We start from the raw sequence: 16,462 nt of genomic DNA on the forward strand, positions 1-16,462 counted from the left end.
ATTCAACTGATGGTTTGTTGTGGTGCATTGGCATTGGCAGAGAGTTTGCATGTGGTGTTCTGGGCTCCAACTGGATACTAACAAGTAGTTTTAATCAGACTATAGATTGTCATTTCCTTGTTTACCTTAAGCGTGTCACTTTTTTAATGTCTCGGTGTCACATGTATGGTGTGAAATGTTTGATATAAAAACTTTTCAATCTTACTCTACAGAATTAATGTGTGCAATTACTTCTTTGTTGAAACTGAACATTCTGTAAGTAGTGTTGTCATAAGAAAGAATGAAGAGCACTTGATAAAAATGGAAGAATGAACTGGCTCTGTTTTTCTGCACCAATGTGGAACTCACTTTACAAATAAAAACACTAGTTTGCCTCAAGTGTTAATGCCGGTTTTATCTGGCAACACTTTTTCAAACTCTGCACCATTTGAACGGCACAAGATGGTAAGTACCAGTACACATTTTACTGACTGGGAAAAAAATCACTTTAAAAAGTAATCTTAAGGTTGCTAACTTTTATCTCACTGGTGCTAGTTCTACAGACAAGGAAAATACTGTGTAGTTCTGATATGTAACCAGAAATGATGGTTAATATCTGCAAATATTCCAGGATACATATCACTCCAGATGCAGGACAGTCCAAGTAGTGTCAAATTTAATGTGTTTAAGTGTATACAGTCACCAGTTCACAAATAATGTAATACTCCTATTCTTACCTCAATTTCCTTCAATTTACTGTGCACAGATTTTGCCACAGTCTGCACCTCTCTATCAGAATCTTCAAGTAGTCGATTCACAGTTGAATCCAGCATCTCCAAAAGATTTTTATCTTCTGGGAGTTTGCATAGTGTTTTCATTGAAGGAAGCATCCTGGCTGCAACTTGCCTTAATGTTGCCACACTATCGTCTAAAAGATTTAATAAAGTCAAATGTTAATTTATAGAAGACGGAAACTAAGATAGCATAAAAGTAAAACATGCAAGCACGCATGTGCATTCACACACACACACACACACACACACACACACACACACACACACACACGCACGCACACACACACACACACACACACGCACGCATGCACACACACGTAACTGATAACGTATAGATTTTGTATTTTCTGAAACCATGCATGTATATAAATGAGATGACTCAGGTAAAGATTTTAAAGTATACAGGAAATTATCATAAATGATTAACTTCAAAAATATATGCAATAATCATAGTCACTGCCCAGGCCATCCCTGTCATTCCTCCCTCCCTTGGAGAGGGGGGAGGAAGAAAACACCACCACCCCTCTCACGTCTCTACCTACACGTCTCTACCTACATACAAGACAATTTCACTAACTCACTAACTCTCTCTCTCTCTCTCTCTCTCTCTCTCTCTCTCTCTCTCTCTCTCACACACACACACACACACACACACACACACACACACAATTGTTTCATAGGTTGGCAACACTCACAACATGAACGAAAACAAGTGAATAAGCATAAAACTGTAGCAGTGATGAATGAAAAACAGTTAAGAAAATCAATTCCAAATAGTGCAGCACAGGAAATAATGCAAAATGCCAAACTGAAGATGTGAAATGAAGCCTGTCGACATCGACCACTGCTAACAAGAGGGGAAGGTGCAGACTATGTAAAGAAACACTGTAAGTAGCTTACAGACCAACTTCATAAAGAAAATGCTGTTTTTAACCTAAAATAATCAAAAAATAAATGTACAAAAGTGTGTATCCAATTTACAGAATACCACAGAAGATGCTATGTAAATAAAAGCGAAAGGCATCTGGCGTAATTCTTTTTAATTGCATTGCAGTCAGCTCAAGACAGATAAGCCATAATAACAGATGTTAACAGCTGCTGCAGAAGATGGCCGCACGAACAAGCAATAAAACTTAAACAATTTTTATTTTTATTCAAAGTGAACAAATGTAAGATAGTGTGTGTAAACCAAACAAAACCAAAAGTACTGAACTACAGCCTCTCAACTATAGTGAATAATTATTCTGGATAATGTCATAAAACCAATGTGATGTATAATGAACACACAAATCAATGACAACACAAACAAACATTTATCACAGCACAAACAAACATTTATCACATCTAAAATGAAACTATGTATAGGACTCTCAGGCAACCTATTCTTGAGTACTGTAGTGTAGTGCTGTAGTGTATTTGAGGTATACATTCAGCTGTCTTCAATGAAGAGAATGAGAAAATGAAGCACATACTGTTAAGGTTGTAGACAGTTGCCACACATTTACAACAGAAAAGAACTGAAACAGGATGGTAGGCAACAAAAGCACCCCATATGTCAGTCTGAATGCCTTGTCTGCTTGAAATGATAATTAAATGGACACCCTAGCTGCAAACAGGCGTTCATATACTTCATTGGGGACATACTGAAAATGTGTGCCCTGACCGGGACTCGAACCTGGGATCTCCTGCCTACATGGCAGACGCTCTATCCATCTGAGCCACCGAGGGCACAGAGGATAGTGCGCCTGCAGGGACTTATCCCTTGCACGCTCCCCGTGTTTGTCTTTGAGCCAATCTTCTGCTGTTTAAAACAGGTCAACTTTAAACATTACTTTAAAATTCCTACAGGCACCTGTGGCAAAAGCAGTCATCTTCTGCAGCTATGTACAACGAGCCTACTAGCTTACTTTCGAGCACTTCCTCAGATATCTATACATGCACAGCACTGAAAACCAACCACCCAGCGCACAAATAATTATGTAAAAACCTTGCCTGCAAAGTCATTAATCTGTCAATACTTTATACATTTCTGAGTGCTGAAAATCATCAAAGTTTGTGTTATACTCAAATGCCAAAAAATCAGGATGAAGTAATGAAATAAAAGTTGTAAATAAAAAAAATGTAGATTAACACAGAAAATTAATCCACTTGAAGAAAATCAAGCATGGAGAAATCAGCATGCATGAGACAATCCCACAAACAATACAACACAAGACTGGAACATCCATCCTGCATGAAACACAAGTGCTAACTGGCTTATTATGGCATGAGACTCATTTCCACATTATGTACTGTAAATTCCAACATGAAGGAATACCTTCACCAAAGTGTAACACACTGAGCCACTGCTGGCTAGTTCTGTAAAGTATACCAGCAACATGTGATTCAGTAGATTTCTCCAACATAATAAATGTTGATGCTCTTAATGGGTATGCAGCCAGATTTCAGCATTGACGACATGATATTTCAATGGTCCAACCAGCATCATCTTCAGGGGAGATTCCAGATGCACAGTCATACCAAAACAGAGATAACATCAGATACAGTGGCTCCTTTATACCCTGGGAACAGATCGCAATGTGTGCACAAGAAGTGAAAGGGCTGCCCTTTACGAAATGAAGAATTGCAGCACCACTGGCAATTGCAGCACCACAAAAGCTATAAATCGCAAATTAAGATGCAGCTGATCAAAAACCAGACTGTTGTTATTTTATACCTGAAAAATGCCACATATTGCTTATATATATATACCACACTCAGGACTTCTTCTCTTAAACCCACATGTTTTTTGAGATATGTGGATGATATTTTTATCATTTGGCCACATGGTATGGAAGCTCTTCATCAGTTTTTAGATGATTTTAACTGCCTTCATTCATGCATCAAATTTTCAACTGAAATTGAAGAAGATGGCAATTTACCTTTTTTGGATGTTTTAGTACACAAAAACGAAAATGGAACTTTGGGACACAATGTATACCATAAACTGATGCATACAGACCAATACCTCCATGCTACTAGTTGTCATTCACTGCATCAATGGATAGGAGTTTTGGTCAAAAGAACTTGTGCTATTTTGAATTCTGATAATTTAATGCAGGAAATGGATTATCTTAAGGTTGTTTTCGGGCAAAATGGATACACTGATCACGAAACAGTTCACACTTTTCAATCTGAACCACCAAGTGAAACAACAATGGACACTTGTAAATCAGATGCTTTTTTACCCTTTACGGGGAGTACTTCTTCGGAAATTTCAAGAATTCACAGAAAATACAATATTAAAAGTGTCCTTTTGCCTTTGGCCAAACCTAGAGTCCTTCTTGGAACTGTTAAAGATGATTTTGACTGAGGAAGCCTGGGGTATATAAAATTCCCTGTCATTGCAGAAAGGCATATATTGGACAGACTATTCATACATTTCATGACCAATGTGTTGTACATCAACGTCTCACACGTTTGCTCCAGCCCAAAATATCTGGCACTGCTGAACGCTGTCTCAATGAAAGGCATAATATGTCATTCAAAGATATGCAAATTATTGCTCTGGCTTCCCATTACAGATATTGTGTACTTAGGAATCCATCGAAATAAGATTATCTGATGATATTATTAATGGAGACAAAGGTTTTCCTTTAAGCAAGATGTAACACCCTATTTTTCAGATATAAAACAACAACAGTCTGGTTTTCGACTGGCTGCATTATTAATTTGCAATTCAACATTTTTGTTAGTTTTTAGCGGCAAGGTGATATAAAGAAGCAGCCGTATCCAATATTACCTCAGTTCTGGCATGACTGTGCACCTGCAATCTCACGTGAAGATGGTGGACAGTTGGACCGCCAAAATATTGTGCCATCAGGATGACAAAATCTGACCGTTTACCTGTGAAGAGTATCAATCTACTAAGAACAAAAGCAAAAATGGAAAGCCCAGGATGGGATATCAATAATATTATGCAAAGGATAGATTGCTACTCACTGTCATGATGACATGTTGAGTTGGAGACAGGGGTGATGAAAAGATTGTTACTTATAAACTTTTCAGCAAAGAATTTTTCAGAGGGGGAATGCATACACATTCATACAAACAAGCACACCTCACACACCCATCACCACTATCTCCACCTAAAACACAACATAAATGCACTGAACAGGAGCAACAATCTGGAGTGGGTTAGGGAGGACTGAGTGACAGCAGGGTACAGGTGGTGGTAAGAGGAATCAGCAGCATTTGGTGGAGCATGAAGGAGGTACAGGTGGCAGAACAGGGTTGTTGCCACACATAGCATCAATGTTGGGGGCTGTGGGGGAGGGAGAGAGGGGAAAACAGGGAGAGGAGAGGAGAGGAGAGGAGAGGAGAGGAGAGGAGAGGAGAGGAGAGGAGCACATAATGGGAAAAGATGGGTGGATGCACTAGCAGAGAGCTGTGCACATTGAAGGTGAGGGGACACAAATTGGGAGAAGGTAACTGGACACCCGGGGTGGAAAAAACTGTTGGGTGGGAGATTTGGGGGCAGTAAGCTACTGTAGGTTGAGCTGGAATCATTTTGGAAGTGAAGAATGTGTTGTAAGTATAACTACAATCTGCCCAGTTCAGAACAGATGGTAGTGGAGGGGAGGATCCAGTTGGATCGGGTTGTGAAGTAACCATTGAAATCAAGAGTGTTACATTCAGCCGCATGTTGTGCCACAGGGTGGTCTGCTTCGCTCTTGGCCGCAGTCAGAGGTGGCTATTCATACTAGTGGACAGCTGGTTGGTAGTAACGTCAGTACAAAAAGCCGAACAATGATTGCAGCAGAACTGGTACATGGCATGGTTGCTTTCACAGATGACCTGCCAATTCACTATACACCAAAATCCCTCATGCCCATGGTCTTGCTGTTACTGAATGCTAACTCTCCCAATGTCCTCCAGGCCCCAAACCCACAACCTCTTTTGTCATACACCTTACTAACTATGTCGTAACACATGACTACTTCTAGGAAGGGAAGGCACCGACCTATGCCAACCTTGGGAAGTATAGAGGAAATCTTCCCAGTCTCCCAAATCCCTAGAGTGGTTCAGGTTCATTGATGATATCTTCTTTATCTGGACTCAGGCCCAGGACACCTTATCCTCTTACTTTCACAACATCAACACCTTCTCTCCCACCCACTTCACGTGGTCCTCCTCAACCCAGTGTGCCACCTTCCTGGAAGCTGACCTCCTCCTCTCTGATGGCTCCATCCCCACCTTCATCCACATTAAATCCACCAACCATCAACAGTACCTGCATTTTGACAGCTGCCATAGGGGATGATGTATCTGCAGTGACGGCAGCTCCATAGGTTTTCCAGATGCATAGCCTGCAAGATCAACTGATTTGAATCCATATGACTTATGGCTCTGGGTATATCTAAAACAACTCATTTCTCAGGGACACATTCAGTCTCTACCTGATCTGAAGGGCAGCATATAGGAACACATTGCTCAGATTCCACTGGAACTTCTGAAAGTAACTGTTCATCACGTTGTTTTACAGATGCATCATCTTGCCAAGGTCTCGGCTGACATATTGCACAAATAGTGTAAGTGGTGGTTAATAATAAAATCAACATTATATCTTTCTCACATGTTTGACCTTTTCTGCTTGTGTCCCATTCCTAATCCATGACACATCAAAACATTTATATGCATCTCTCTTGCAATCACAGTGCCAGATTTGCATCTTGGGGCCAAAATTGGAACTAATACATTAACACATTAGAATAACTGTAAAGTTTTGCTGTCATAAGATAATTGCAGTCCACACTGGAGCTCTGAGAGTAGCTGCACTCTAATTGTAGCAACCTGGTATCTTCTGTGACACTGCAGTTTGTGTAAACAAAGTGTTTCTTCACCAGAAGATAGGAGTGAGAATATTGCATAAAGTAGATAACTGTTTATCTTGCAGAAGCTTTTTTAAAGAACTTAGGATATTTCCACTCAATTCCTAGTACATTTATCCCTTAATGGTTTTTGTTGCTGAGAATAAAAATTAGTTTCATCTCACCTGTAATGTACTTAATCATTATACAAGACACAAAAACAATTTTCATGTAGGCTTTGCCCCCTTGTCCAGGGTTCAGAATGGAGGTATGTTCCCTGGAGGTAAAATACGAGATCTGTTCAAAAAATTCCAGAGCTTTGTCCACAAAATTTTTCTACACTTACATTTTACTTACTGTGCATGATCTCCTTCAAAATACTCTCCTCCACAATTGATACACTGCTCCTAACGTCATTCCATTTGCACTCCCTGAAGCAGTCTTAGTATGCCTTTTGTTAGTTCAGTCGAAGCACCATCTGTGAATTTTCCTTTGTCTTGTCTGTCACTGCATATTTTTGTCCTTTCAATGGGGTTTTCAACTTTGGAAATTTAAAAAAAAAAAGTCTTTAGGAGCAATATCAGGTGAGTATCGAATCTGGAGCTGCACAGTGATTTTGTTTTTTGTGCAATAGTCATGTACCAGATGGGATGAACTTGCAGACACACTATCATGATGCAAGAGCCATGAATTGTTTCACCAAATTTCTTGCAGTAGTCATATGTCCTGATAGTACCATCGATTAACGGTTTTTGCCTGTGGCACGAATTCATAGTGAACTAATCCTTCACAGTCAAAGAAAACTATCAGCCTGGCTTTACATTTCACCTGATCTGGCAAGTTTTTTATGGTCTTCGAGAACCTTTCACAACCCATTGTGAAGATTGAACCTTGAGACCAAGGCTTTAGCATAATTATTTAAGTGTGGCAACATTCCTTCCACACTTCTGTAAAGTCTGCTACGTTCAGGAATGTAATCTTCAAAAGTAACCTATTCACAACAAAAAGTTCTTCATCAATTGATTACTTCTTTCTTGTGAACTTTCACTACACTGTGTATTCATAAACTGATTACTTCTTTCTTGTGAACTTTCACTACACTGGGGAGATAGCTGTATCATTTTTAGATCTTAACAACCATAATTTAATATGTCCACGAAGAAGTTCAAAATGGATACTACCTAAATAATACCACGTATTCAAATCTGTTCTTGCAATCAAGAGGAGTTAGCTCGGAGACACTGTTGGAGTTCTGATCAATGATGTTACTCCTATGACTGGACAATGCTTATGGCTGATACCAAGCATCTGGATGTCTCATATATATATACAAATCAGTTGGTTTTACTGAGAAATTCATCAATGGAGTAGAAGGAGTTGGCCACCAATAAATCCTTTAGGCTTCTCTTAAACTGAATTTCATTGGTTGTTAAGCTTTTTATGGCTGCTGACAAGTTATTGAAAATGTGTGTTCCTGAATAATGCACACCTTTTTGTACAAGACTAAGTGACTTTAAATCCTTGTGAAGATTATTTCTAGTATTGATTCCGTGAATTGAGCTGTTGGTTTGAAAAAGTGATGTATTTTAAAATGACAAATTTCATTAAGGAATAAATATATTGGGAAGCAGTAGTTAGTATCCCTAGTTCCCTAAACAGGCTTCTGCAGGCTGTTCTTGAGTTCACACCACATATAACTCTTACTGAACGTTTTTGTGCCCGGAAAACTTTAGCTTGGCTTGATGAATTACCCCAAAAAATAATCCCATATGGCATTACGGAATGAAAGTAAGCATAGTATGCCAGCTTTTTCATTTTTATATCCCCTATGTCTGACAAAATTCGCATTGCAAACAGAGATTTGTTAAGACACTTCAGCAGTTCTGTGGTGTGCTCCTCCCAGTTGAATTTATTATCAAGCTGTAATCCCAAGAATTTAACATTGTCCACTTCTTCCATCTTCTTGTCATCGTATGTTAGACATATACTCGTGGGACACCCTTTACAAGTTCTGAACTGCATGTAGTGTGTTTTTTCAAAGTTTAGTGACAAAGAATTGGCTAGAAACCAGTGATTAATGTCCACAAATATTTTATTAGCTGATCTTCCTAAGACTACACTTAAATTTGCTATTTATTGCAATGTTTGTATCATCGGCAAATAAAACAAACTTGGCATCTGGTAATGTTACTGATGAAAGGTCATTGATATACACAAGAAAAAGTAAGGGCCCCAAAATGGAACCTTGTGGGACCCCACATGTAATTAGTTCGCAGTTGGATGATGCCTGATAGCTTGATACATGTCTCTTTCCTAATAACACCCTTTGTTTCCTCCCAGAGATATAATATTTGAACCATTTTGCAGCATTTCCTGTTACACTATAATACTCTAATTTACTTAAAAGGATATTGTGATTTACACAGTCAAATGCCTTTGACAGATCACAAAATATACCAGTTGCCTGCAATTTTTTGTCTAACCCTTCGATTGTCTGTATTTGCTGTTTGGTGAGGAAAGTGTCTCACAAAATATGCATTCAATTGAAATGTCTCCTGCTGCCCACAACACAAGATAGGGAAAAAGTCAGGATTTTAACAACTTGAATACTTGGAAGAATGATTCACCACTTCTGCAGATTTTCCTAAATTACTTTTTTAAAAAAATTATGCTGTCAGGTTCTTTCATTACAATTAGATATCAGAAACTATAATGAAAAATTGCAAGTTACATAACAGAGAAAAAACTCTTTGTAACTGAGGTTCATAAATTCACAACTTACACATGATTGATGTGGAAAAGTTAAGGCACCCTTGTGCAGCTTACTGTTTGGGAATATTTATAAGTACAATATAACTTCTGCACAATTTCAGTGCAGTAATGTGTTCATTGTAAATGTGTGTGTGTGTGTGTGTGTGTGTGTGTGTGTGTGTGTGTAAGTACAATCTAACTTCTGCACCATTTCAGTGCAGTAATGTGTTCATTGTAAATAAGTATTATAGTAGTTGTATTACATGTTTATTACCTTATAAATAAATAAAAAACTTTTTTATTTTAAATTCATTGCATTAATATTTGTAAAATGACTTTCATATAGTGTTCATTAAAAATGACGATCATTCCACTTGGGACCTGTGGAATGGTACATTAGCTTATTTGTTTTAGTTGTAAATATTTGTCATGTATTGTTGTTTTTCTGACATGTTGCACATCCTGGAGGACCTCCTCACTACGGATCAATTGGAATGAAAGTAAATCTAATCTAATCACATTTACAGCATTCAGAACTTCTGAAATCTTTTTTATCTGTAAAGCAATGTATTTCATATTTTTTATATGCCAATCGTCACAAATTTAACTACAGTGACTTGCAGCTTATTTACAAATGCATAACTAACGTACGTGGGTAAATCTTATCGTGACTAGGCTAAGCTGATATTATATGCTAGGAGAGAAAGTATGGTGAATACTGAAGGGTGAGATTCATTCACAAAGTGTTTCAACAGCAATGAAGATACAATACTGAGGCATAATTATCAGAATACTAACTCCTGAGCTGAGAGTATACCGTATTTTTATCAGTTGTATACAGGATCATTCTATTCACAGTGAATAGCAAGGCAGATACTAAATGTTTCTTGAAGAGTACCGTAAGCTGAGAGCTGCACAATTCAAGCAGTACTGAGACAGCGCACATTCATCTTCATTTCAATGCACTTTTAACACCAGCATTTTGTATGTCATCAGCAAAATGATTTCTAATCATCATTAATGAGGAATATATCTTCATTTTTCTTTCATTCACTCATTTTGTTCCATATATCCCATCAAGAGGAAGAACTTCCAGTGATGTGTAACTAATTAACATTAACACATAATGTAGGCTCACCCAGTGTATGCTGTTGGTGCAAGCTCTCAGGTTTCCAGTCAGATAGTGAAGATGGTGATTGTGTAACACTCATCAAAATGCTGCTGTATTTTAACACTGCCTCCCAGCTGGAACCCCGAGTTTTTCACTAATCACTGTATACATTAACATAGGATGAACAAATCAAAGAGAGTTAATCTGTGTACTGTAAAACAATAAACTAACACTATATTGCATAATCTTATTCTTGCTAATGCCCACTAGAGGTATTTGAGTAAATTAGTAAGAAAGCTGCTATTCTGAAACGAGATGCTGCCTCCTCAATTTTTTTGCTTAGCTGCTGTTCCTCTGCTATTAAGTCACTGGAATAAAATAGTATTTTTCAAAGTAAATACTTTTTACACCCATAAATAAAGTTATATTTACAGTACATTATTACATGTTATAGAGCTTTATTACAAACATTGCTCCTTTCTATGTAGCCCATTACAGAACTTTTAAACCCTTGAATATTTTAATAATTTGTAAAAAGAGTGGCTAATGAGGTACGTTTTTAATTTTCATTTTAGATTGGTATGGATTCCTAATTTCTTGCTTTATGTTAGATGGGAGTTCGTTTATATGAGGTCTGTTCAAACAATTATGGGACATTGCATCCCTGCACACACCTGTTTAATGTGTAACTGCCAGATGTTTCATTGCTGTATGTCTGTTACTTATTGTTCAGTGCTGTGTTGAGTATAATGTCATGTCACACAGTTTTCGAATTTTAAAATGGCACAGTTAGAGGAGCATCATGTCTGCACTAAATTTTGCTTGAAACTCAAGAAAACCTTTACAGACACACACCAAATGATGCAGGAAGCCTGCGGTATTGAGTGCTTCAGCCGTTCTCAGTGTTACGAATGGTTCACATGGTTTAACAATGGCTGGACAGATGTTAAAGATGAACCTCGTTCAGGACAACAATCATCTCAAGAATGTCAATGAAACTGTGCGCCAATTGAAGACTGACTGTATGAGAGATTGCAAAAGAATATAACATTTCAATTGGATCATGTCATGCAATCCTAACACATCATCGTGGAATGCATCGTGTTGCTGCCTAGTTCATCCCATGGTTCACAAGTCAAGCCCAGAAAGACCTTCACCTAGCAATCTGTGAAGAGCCTTTGAGTCATGCAAATGAAATGTCCCTAAAGAGAATCATAACTGGTGATGAGACATGGAGCTATCGTAATGATGTTGAGACCAAGGTTCAATCTTCACAATGGGTCAGGAAGGGTTCTCCAAGACCAAAAAAAACTTATCAGGACAGATAAAATGTCACAGCCATGCTGATAGTTTTCTTTAACTTTGAAGGATTAGTTCACCATGAATTCATGCAGCAGGGAAAACTCTTAATCGATGGTACTATCGGGACATGTGACACCTGCGAGAAATATGGTGAAACAATTCATGGCTCTTGCATCCTGATAACGTGTCCCCATGTTCATCCCTTTTGGTGCATAACTATTGCACAAGAAACAAAATCACTGTACTGCTCCATACTCGCTAGATATGGCCCCTGCAGACATTTTTAAAAAATTTTTTTTATTTGCAAAGTTGAAAACCCCATTTAAAGGATGAATATATGCAACAACAGACGAGATAAAAGAAAATTCACAGATGGTGCTTTGCAACAACCAACAAAAGACGCACCGAGACTGCTTCAGGAAGTGGAAACGGCGTTGGGAGCAGTGCATCAATTGTGGAGGAGAGTATTTTGAAGGAGACCTTGCACAATAAGTAAAATGTAAGTGTAAAAAAATTTTGTGGACTAAGTTCTGGAGGTCTTTCAAGAGATCTCGTATTTTACAACCAGAGTGCATAACTCCATTCTTAACCCTGGACAAGGCAAAGTCTATGTGAAAATTATTTTTGTGTCTTGTAGTATGATTATGTACATCACAGTTAAGTTACAATTTAATTTTTATTCTCAGCATCAAAAATCATTATGGAATAAGTGACTAGGAAGTGAGTGGAAATATCCTAAGTTCCGTAAAAAGGTTCTGCAAGATGTGTAGTTATCTACTTTATGCAATATTGTCACTGCTTTCTTCTGGTGAAAAAACACTTTATTTACATAAGCTGCAGTGTCCCATAAGATACCAGGTTGCTACAATTAAAGTGCAGCTGCTCACAGAGGTCCAGTGTGGATTGTAATTATCTGACGGCAGCAAAACTTTGCAGTTATTCTGATATGTTAATGTATTAGTTCCAATTTTGGCCCCAAGATGCAAATCTGGCACTATGAATGCAAGAGAGATGTATATAAATGTTTTGATGTGTAATGGAATAGGAATGGCACACAAGGAGAAAAGGTGAAATGTGCGAGAAAGATATGATGTTGATTTTATTATTAACCACCACTTACACTATTTGTGAAATATGACAACTGAGACCTCGACAAGATGCTGCATCTGTAAAACAATGTGTCAAACAGTTACTTATAGAAGTTCCAGTGGAATCTGAGCAACGTGTGAACTTCTCCCTGAGAAATGTGTTCTTTTAGATATACCTAGAGCCAAAAGTCATATGGATTTAAATCAGGTGATCTTGCAGGCTTATCTGGAAAACCTCTGGAGATAACACATTTCTGGAAGGTTGCATGAAGCACATCTTTCACTGCACAGGTAACATCTAAACAGTGGTTTACACACAGCTGCACTCTTCTAAGTCAGGAATCACATGCTGTTCGAGGAGGTCTGGATAACGTGCTGACACCACAGTTACCTTACAGCCCTCTGGGTGTATTCTCTTCGAAGACGAATGGACTGAGAATAAAGCTACTTGTGAATCCACACCACCCATTCACTTAAGTCAAGTGCAATTTTATAACAGTACCTCGTATTCTGTGCATATAATGCACCCTGTACCATAAAACATTACTTGTCACTCCACAGAATACTGCCTGACCACATGCCATCAACTTCAACCCATGCCAGAAACCAAAAAGCAGATTCAGAATGTTGCTTCAGATCATGAGGTTTCAGTTGCTACACTGTCTGACTCTTGTATGGGTCCAGTGTAAAATAGATTGCAAAACATTCCATGCTGTTGACCATGGGATGGACAATTCTTGCAGCACTGTATGAGCACTAGCACTACCAGGGACATCCATTGTATGGTCAGTTACAGCATCAGCAACCTCGTCAACAACGTCCACTGGGACATGATGCCTTCCTCTTCCAAGTGTAACACAAAGCTCACTCATTCTCCTGAATTTCATTGTCAATTTCTTTAAACCATTTAATGACATTGGACCTCTCCTCAGACCTTTCAGTCTGTGATACTCTCCCAATGCAGTACTGTAATTGCTGCCATTCACATAAAACAGTTTCACTAACAATGCACGGTCTCCCTTCTCAAGAGCCATACTTTTCACTCACTTTATGGCTTGTCAAATGACAGTGCGGGTATGGTACCATCAGATTTGCACCTGGTGGCATTAAAGCATTGGCTTATCTACCAGGTTTCACCACCATACAATAATAAAAGTTCACACTAGATCTCTGTGAGGAGCTGCACATCAATTATAACCTCCCAGTAGCTCCCTAAGACGTGCAAAATAAGCCAACAACCTTGTCTCTACATCATCACAATGTGTACATTAATGATCTCTCATCAGTTACACTGCCAGAAGCAGAGTTCGTTTTGTTCGCAGATGACACAAGTATTGCAATAAATAGTGTGTCGAGTGTAGTTCTAGAAAGATCTGCTAATGATATTTTCATGGATATTAATAAATGGTTTAAAGCCAACTCACTGACATTAAACTTCGAAAAGACTCACTATATGCAATTCAGAATCTGTAAGAGGTTTCCACCCAGCATATGCATAAAGTACGAAGAAGAGCAGATAATAAATTCAGTTGGGAGGAGCACACCACAGAACTGCAGAAGCGCCTTAACAAGTCTGTATTTGCAATACGAGTGTTAGCAGACATAGGCGACATAGAAGTGAAAAAGCTTGCATACTTTGCCTACTTTCATTCCATAATGTCATATGGTATAATATTTTGGGGTAACTCTTCTAGTCAAACAAAAGTTTTCAGAGTCCAAAAGCGTGTAATACGTATTATTTTTGGAGTAAATTCACGGACGTCTCGTAGAAACCTCTTCAAAGAACTGGGTATACTAACTACTGCCTCTCAGTATATTTATTCCTTAATGAAATTTGTCCTAAATAATATATCTCTTTTTCCAACAAACAGCTCAGTTCATACATACAATACCAGGAACAAAAATGATCTGCACAAGGACTTAAAAGCACTTACTTTAGTTCAAAAAGGGGTCCACTACTCAGGAACACTCATCTTCAATAATTTTCCAGCAAACATAAAAAATTTAGTTACAAATAAAGATCAGCTTAAAAGGAGCCTGAAAGACTTACTAGTGGCCAACTCCTCCTACTCCATTGACGAATTTTTTAATAGAAACAAATGACGTATTGTATATGTTCATACTATTAGTATTGTTATTTCAGCTTTAAAAAAAATAAATAAAATAAAATAAAATAGAAGTGACATGTTCCACAGCCACGAGGATCTCCTCAATACGGATCTATGGAACAAAAAGCTAATCTAATCTAATCTAATCTAGAGAATTTATTTAGTTTCTCTATGCGTTGGCTCCATTTTACGTTGTACCACTGAACCCAAAGGAATTTTATCTGCACATTTCATTCATTTGATGACCATTCAAATTCATTTCTCGTGCTAGGAGGTCATTATTGATAGTATTAAATTGCATAATATGAGTCTTTGTGAGATTCAGACTTAAACTGTCAGGTGTGAACCACTTGTAGGCCTGTTCATCTAGCATCTTCGCTGTGTCTGCTAGGGTTCTGTTTAGACTCTTGATTAGCATGTTTGTGTCATCAGCAAATGTTGCAGTTTCTCTCCTTTATAGCCATGGGAAGGTAATTTATGTCGGTTAGAAACAAGAGTGGGCCAAGTACCAATGCTTATGGTACTCCACAAGTTACATTCACCCATTCTGAGGTTATTTTCATGCCTGAGATACAATCTGTTAATGAGACCATCTGCTTTCTGTTATGGAGGTAAGATTCCATCCATTCAACAGGAATGCCATTACTGCCACAACACTTTAGTTTGCAAAGTTGACTTTTGTGATTCACATCATCGAGAACTTTGGCAAGGTCACAGTACTACCAGCAGGATAATTTTGCTTGTTTACCTCTGCAAGCACATCATTTGTGAGTCTTGTAATGTTTCCTGTGTGGAGAACTCTAATGAAATCCAAACTTAGACTCGATTAACAAGCTCTGCTATGTTAAATGAGACTGTATTACCATAGGCCACTTTCTCAAACACTTTTGAAAAGAGTAGTAGGACAGAGAAAGGTTGGAGATGACAAAGAGTATGTGTGCGTGTGTGGGTTGGTTGTGTGTGTGTGTGTTTCCATATATCTAAAGCATTAGGTCCAATAGCTTCACAATGGTCGAGAGCACTTAAGACAAAAGCTCATATACTTTAACCCTCTATTGCATGTTGTTGCCATTTGGCGACAAACCATAAATTTATGTATAATGTTAAGGAAACGACTTGCATGTGCATGATGTTGCCATCTGGCAACACATACAATGGGGTTGCATCGAGCTAAACTGAGTTTAATGTTTTTACGTTGCTGTATGGCAACAAACCTAAAATGCTGACTAAACCAAAATTTCTATGTTCAGCATGTTACATAGTATACTGTATGTCAGACCCCCTCCCCAATATTTTTTTCACTGAAATTGCTTTCCTAAAATAAAGTCATGCAATAAGGGTTATAGCACTTGATGCAGCTGGATGCTCAAGAGAATTTAATCAGTATAAAAGTCTTTCTTCAATGTGCTTGTCTGTTGCTCAGCATTTCCTCTATGTGATGAGCAGAACTCTGTTCTATCTCATATTGTTACTATTCCAT

The 16,462-nt window shown here is 38.1% G+C and overlaps 1 protein-coding gene across 3 annotated transcripts in view; it reads right to left on the minus strand.

Moving 5' to 3' along the window:
• Positions 1 to 16,462, minus strand: part of LOC126092135 (uncharacterized) — a 255,965-nt gene that overhangs the window by 87,727 nt on the left and 151,776 nt on the right. For all 3 annotated transcript variants that reach the window (XM_049907592.1, XM_049907593.1, XM_049907595.1), the window contains exon 13: positions 717 to 907. In XM_049907592.1, the coding sequence (XP_049763549.1) occupies positions 717 to 907 (191 nt within the window). The remainder of the gene's footprint in view (positions 1 to 716; positions 908 to 16,462) is intronic.

The sequence above is a fragment of the Schistocerca cancellata genome, chromosome 7, assembly GCF_023864275.1.
Source record: "Schistocerca cancellata isolate TAMUIC-IGC-003103 chromosome 7, iqSchCanc2.1, whole genome shotgun sequence".
NCBI lineage: Eukaryota > Metazoa > Arthropoda > Insecta > Orthoptera > Acrididae > Schistocerca > Schistocerca cancellata.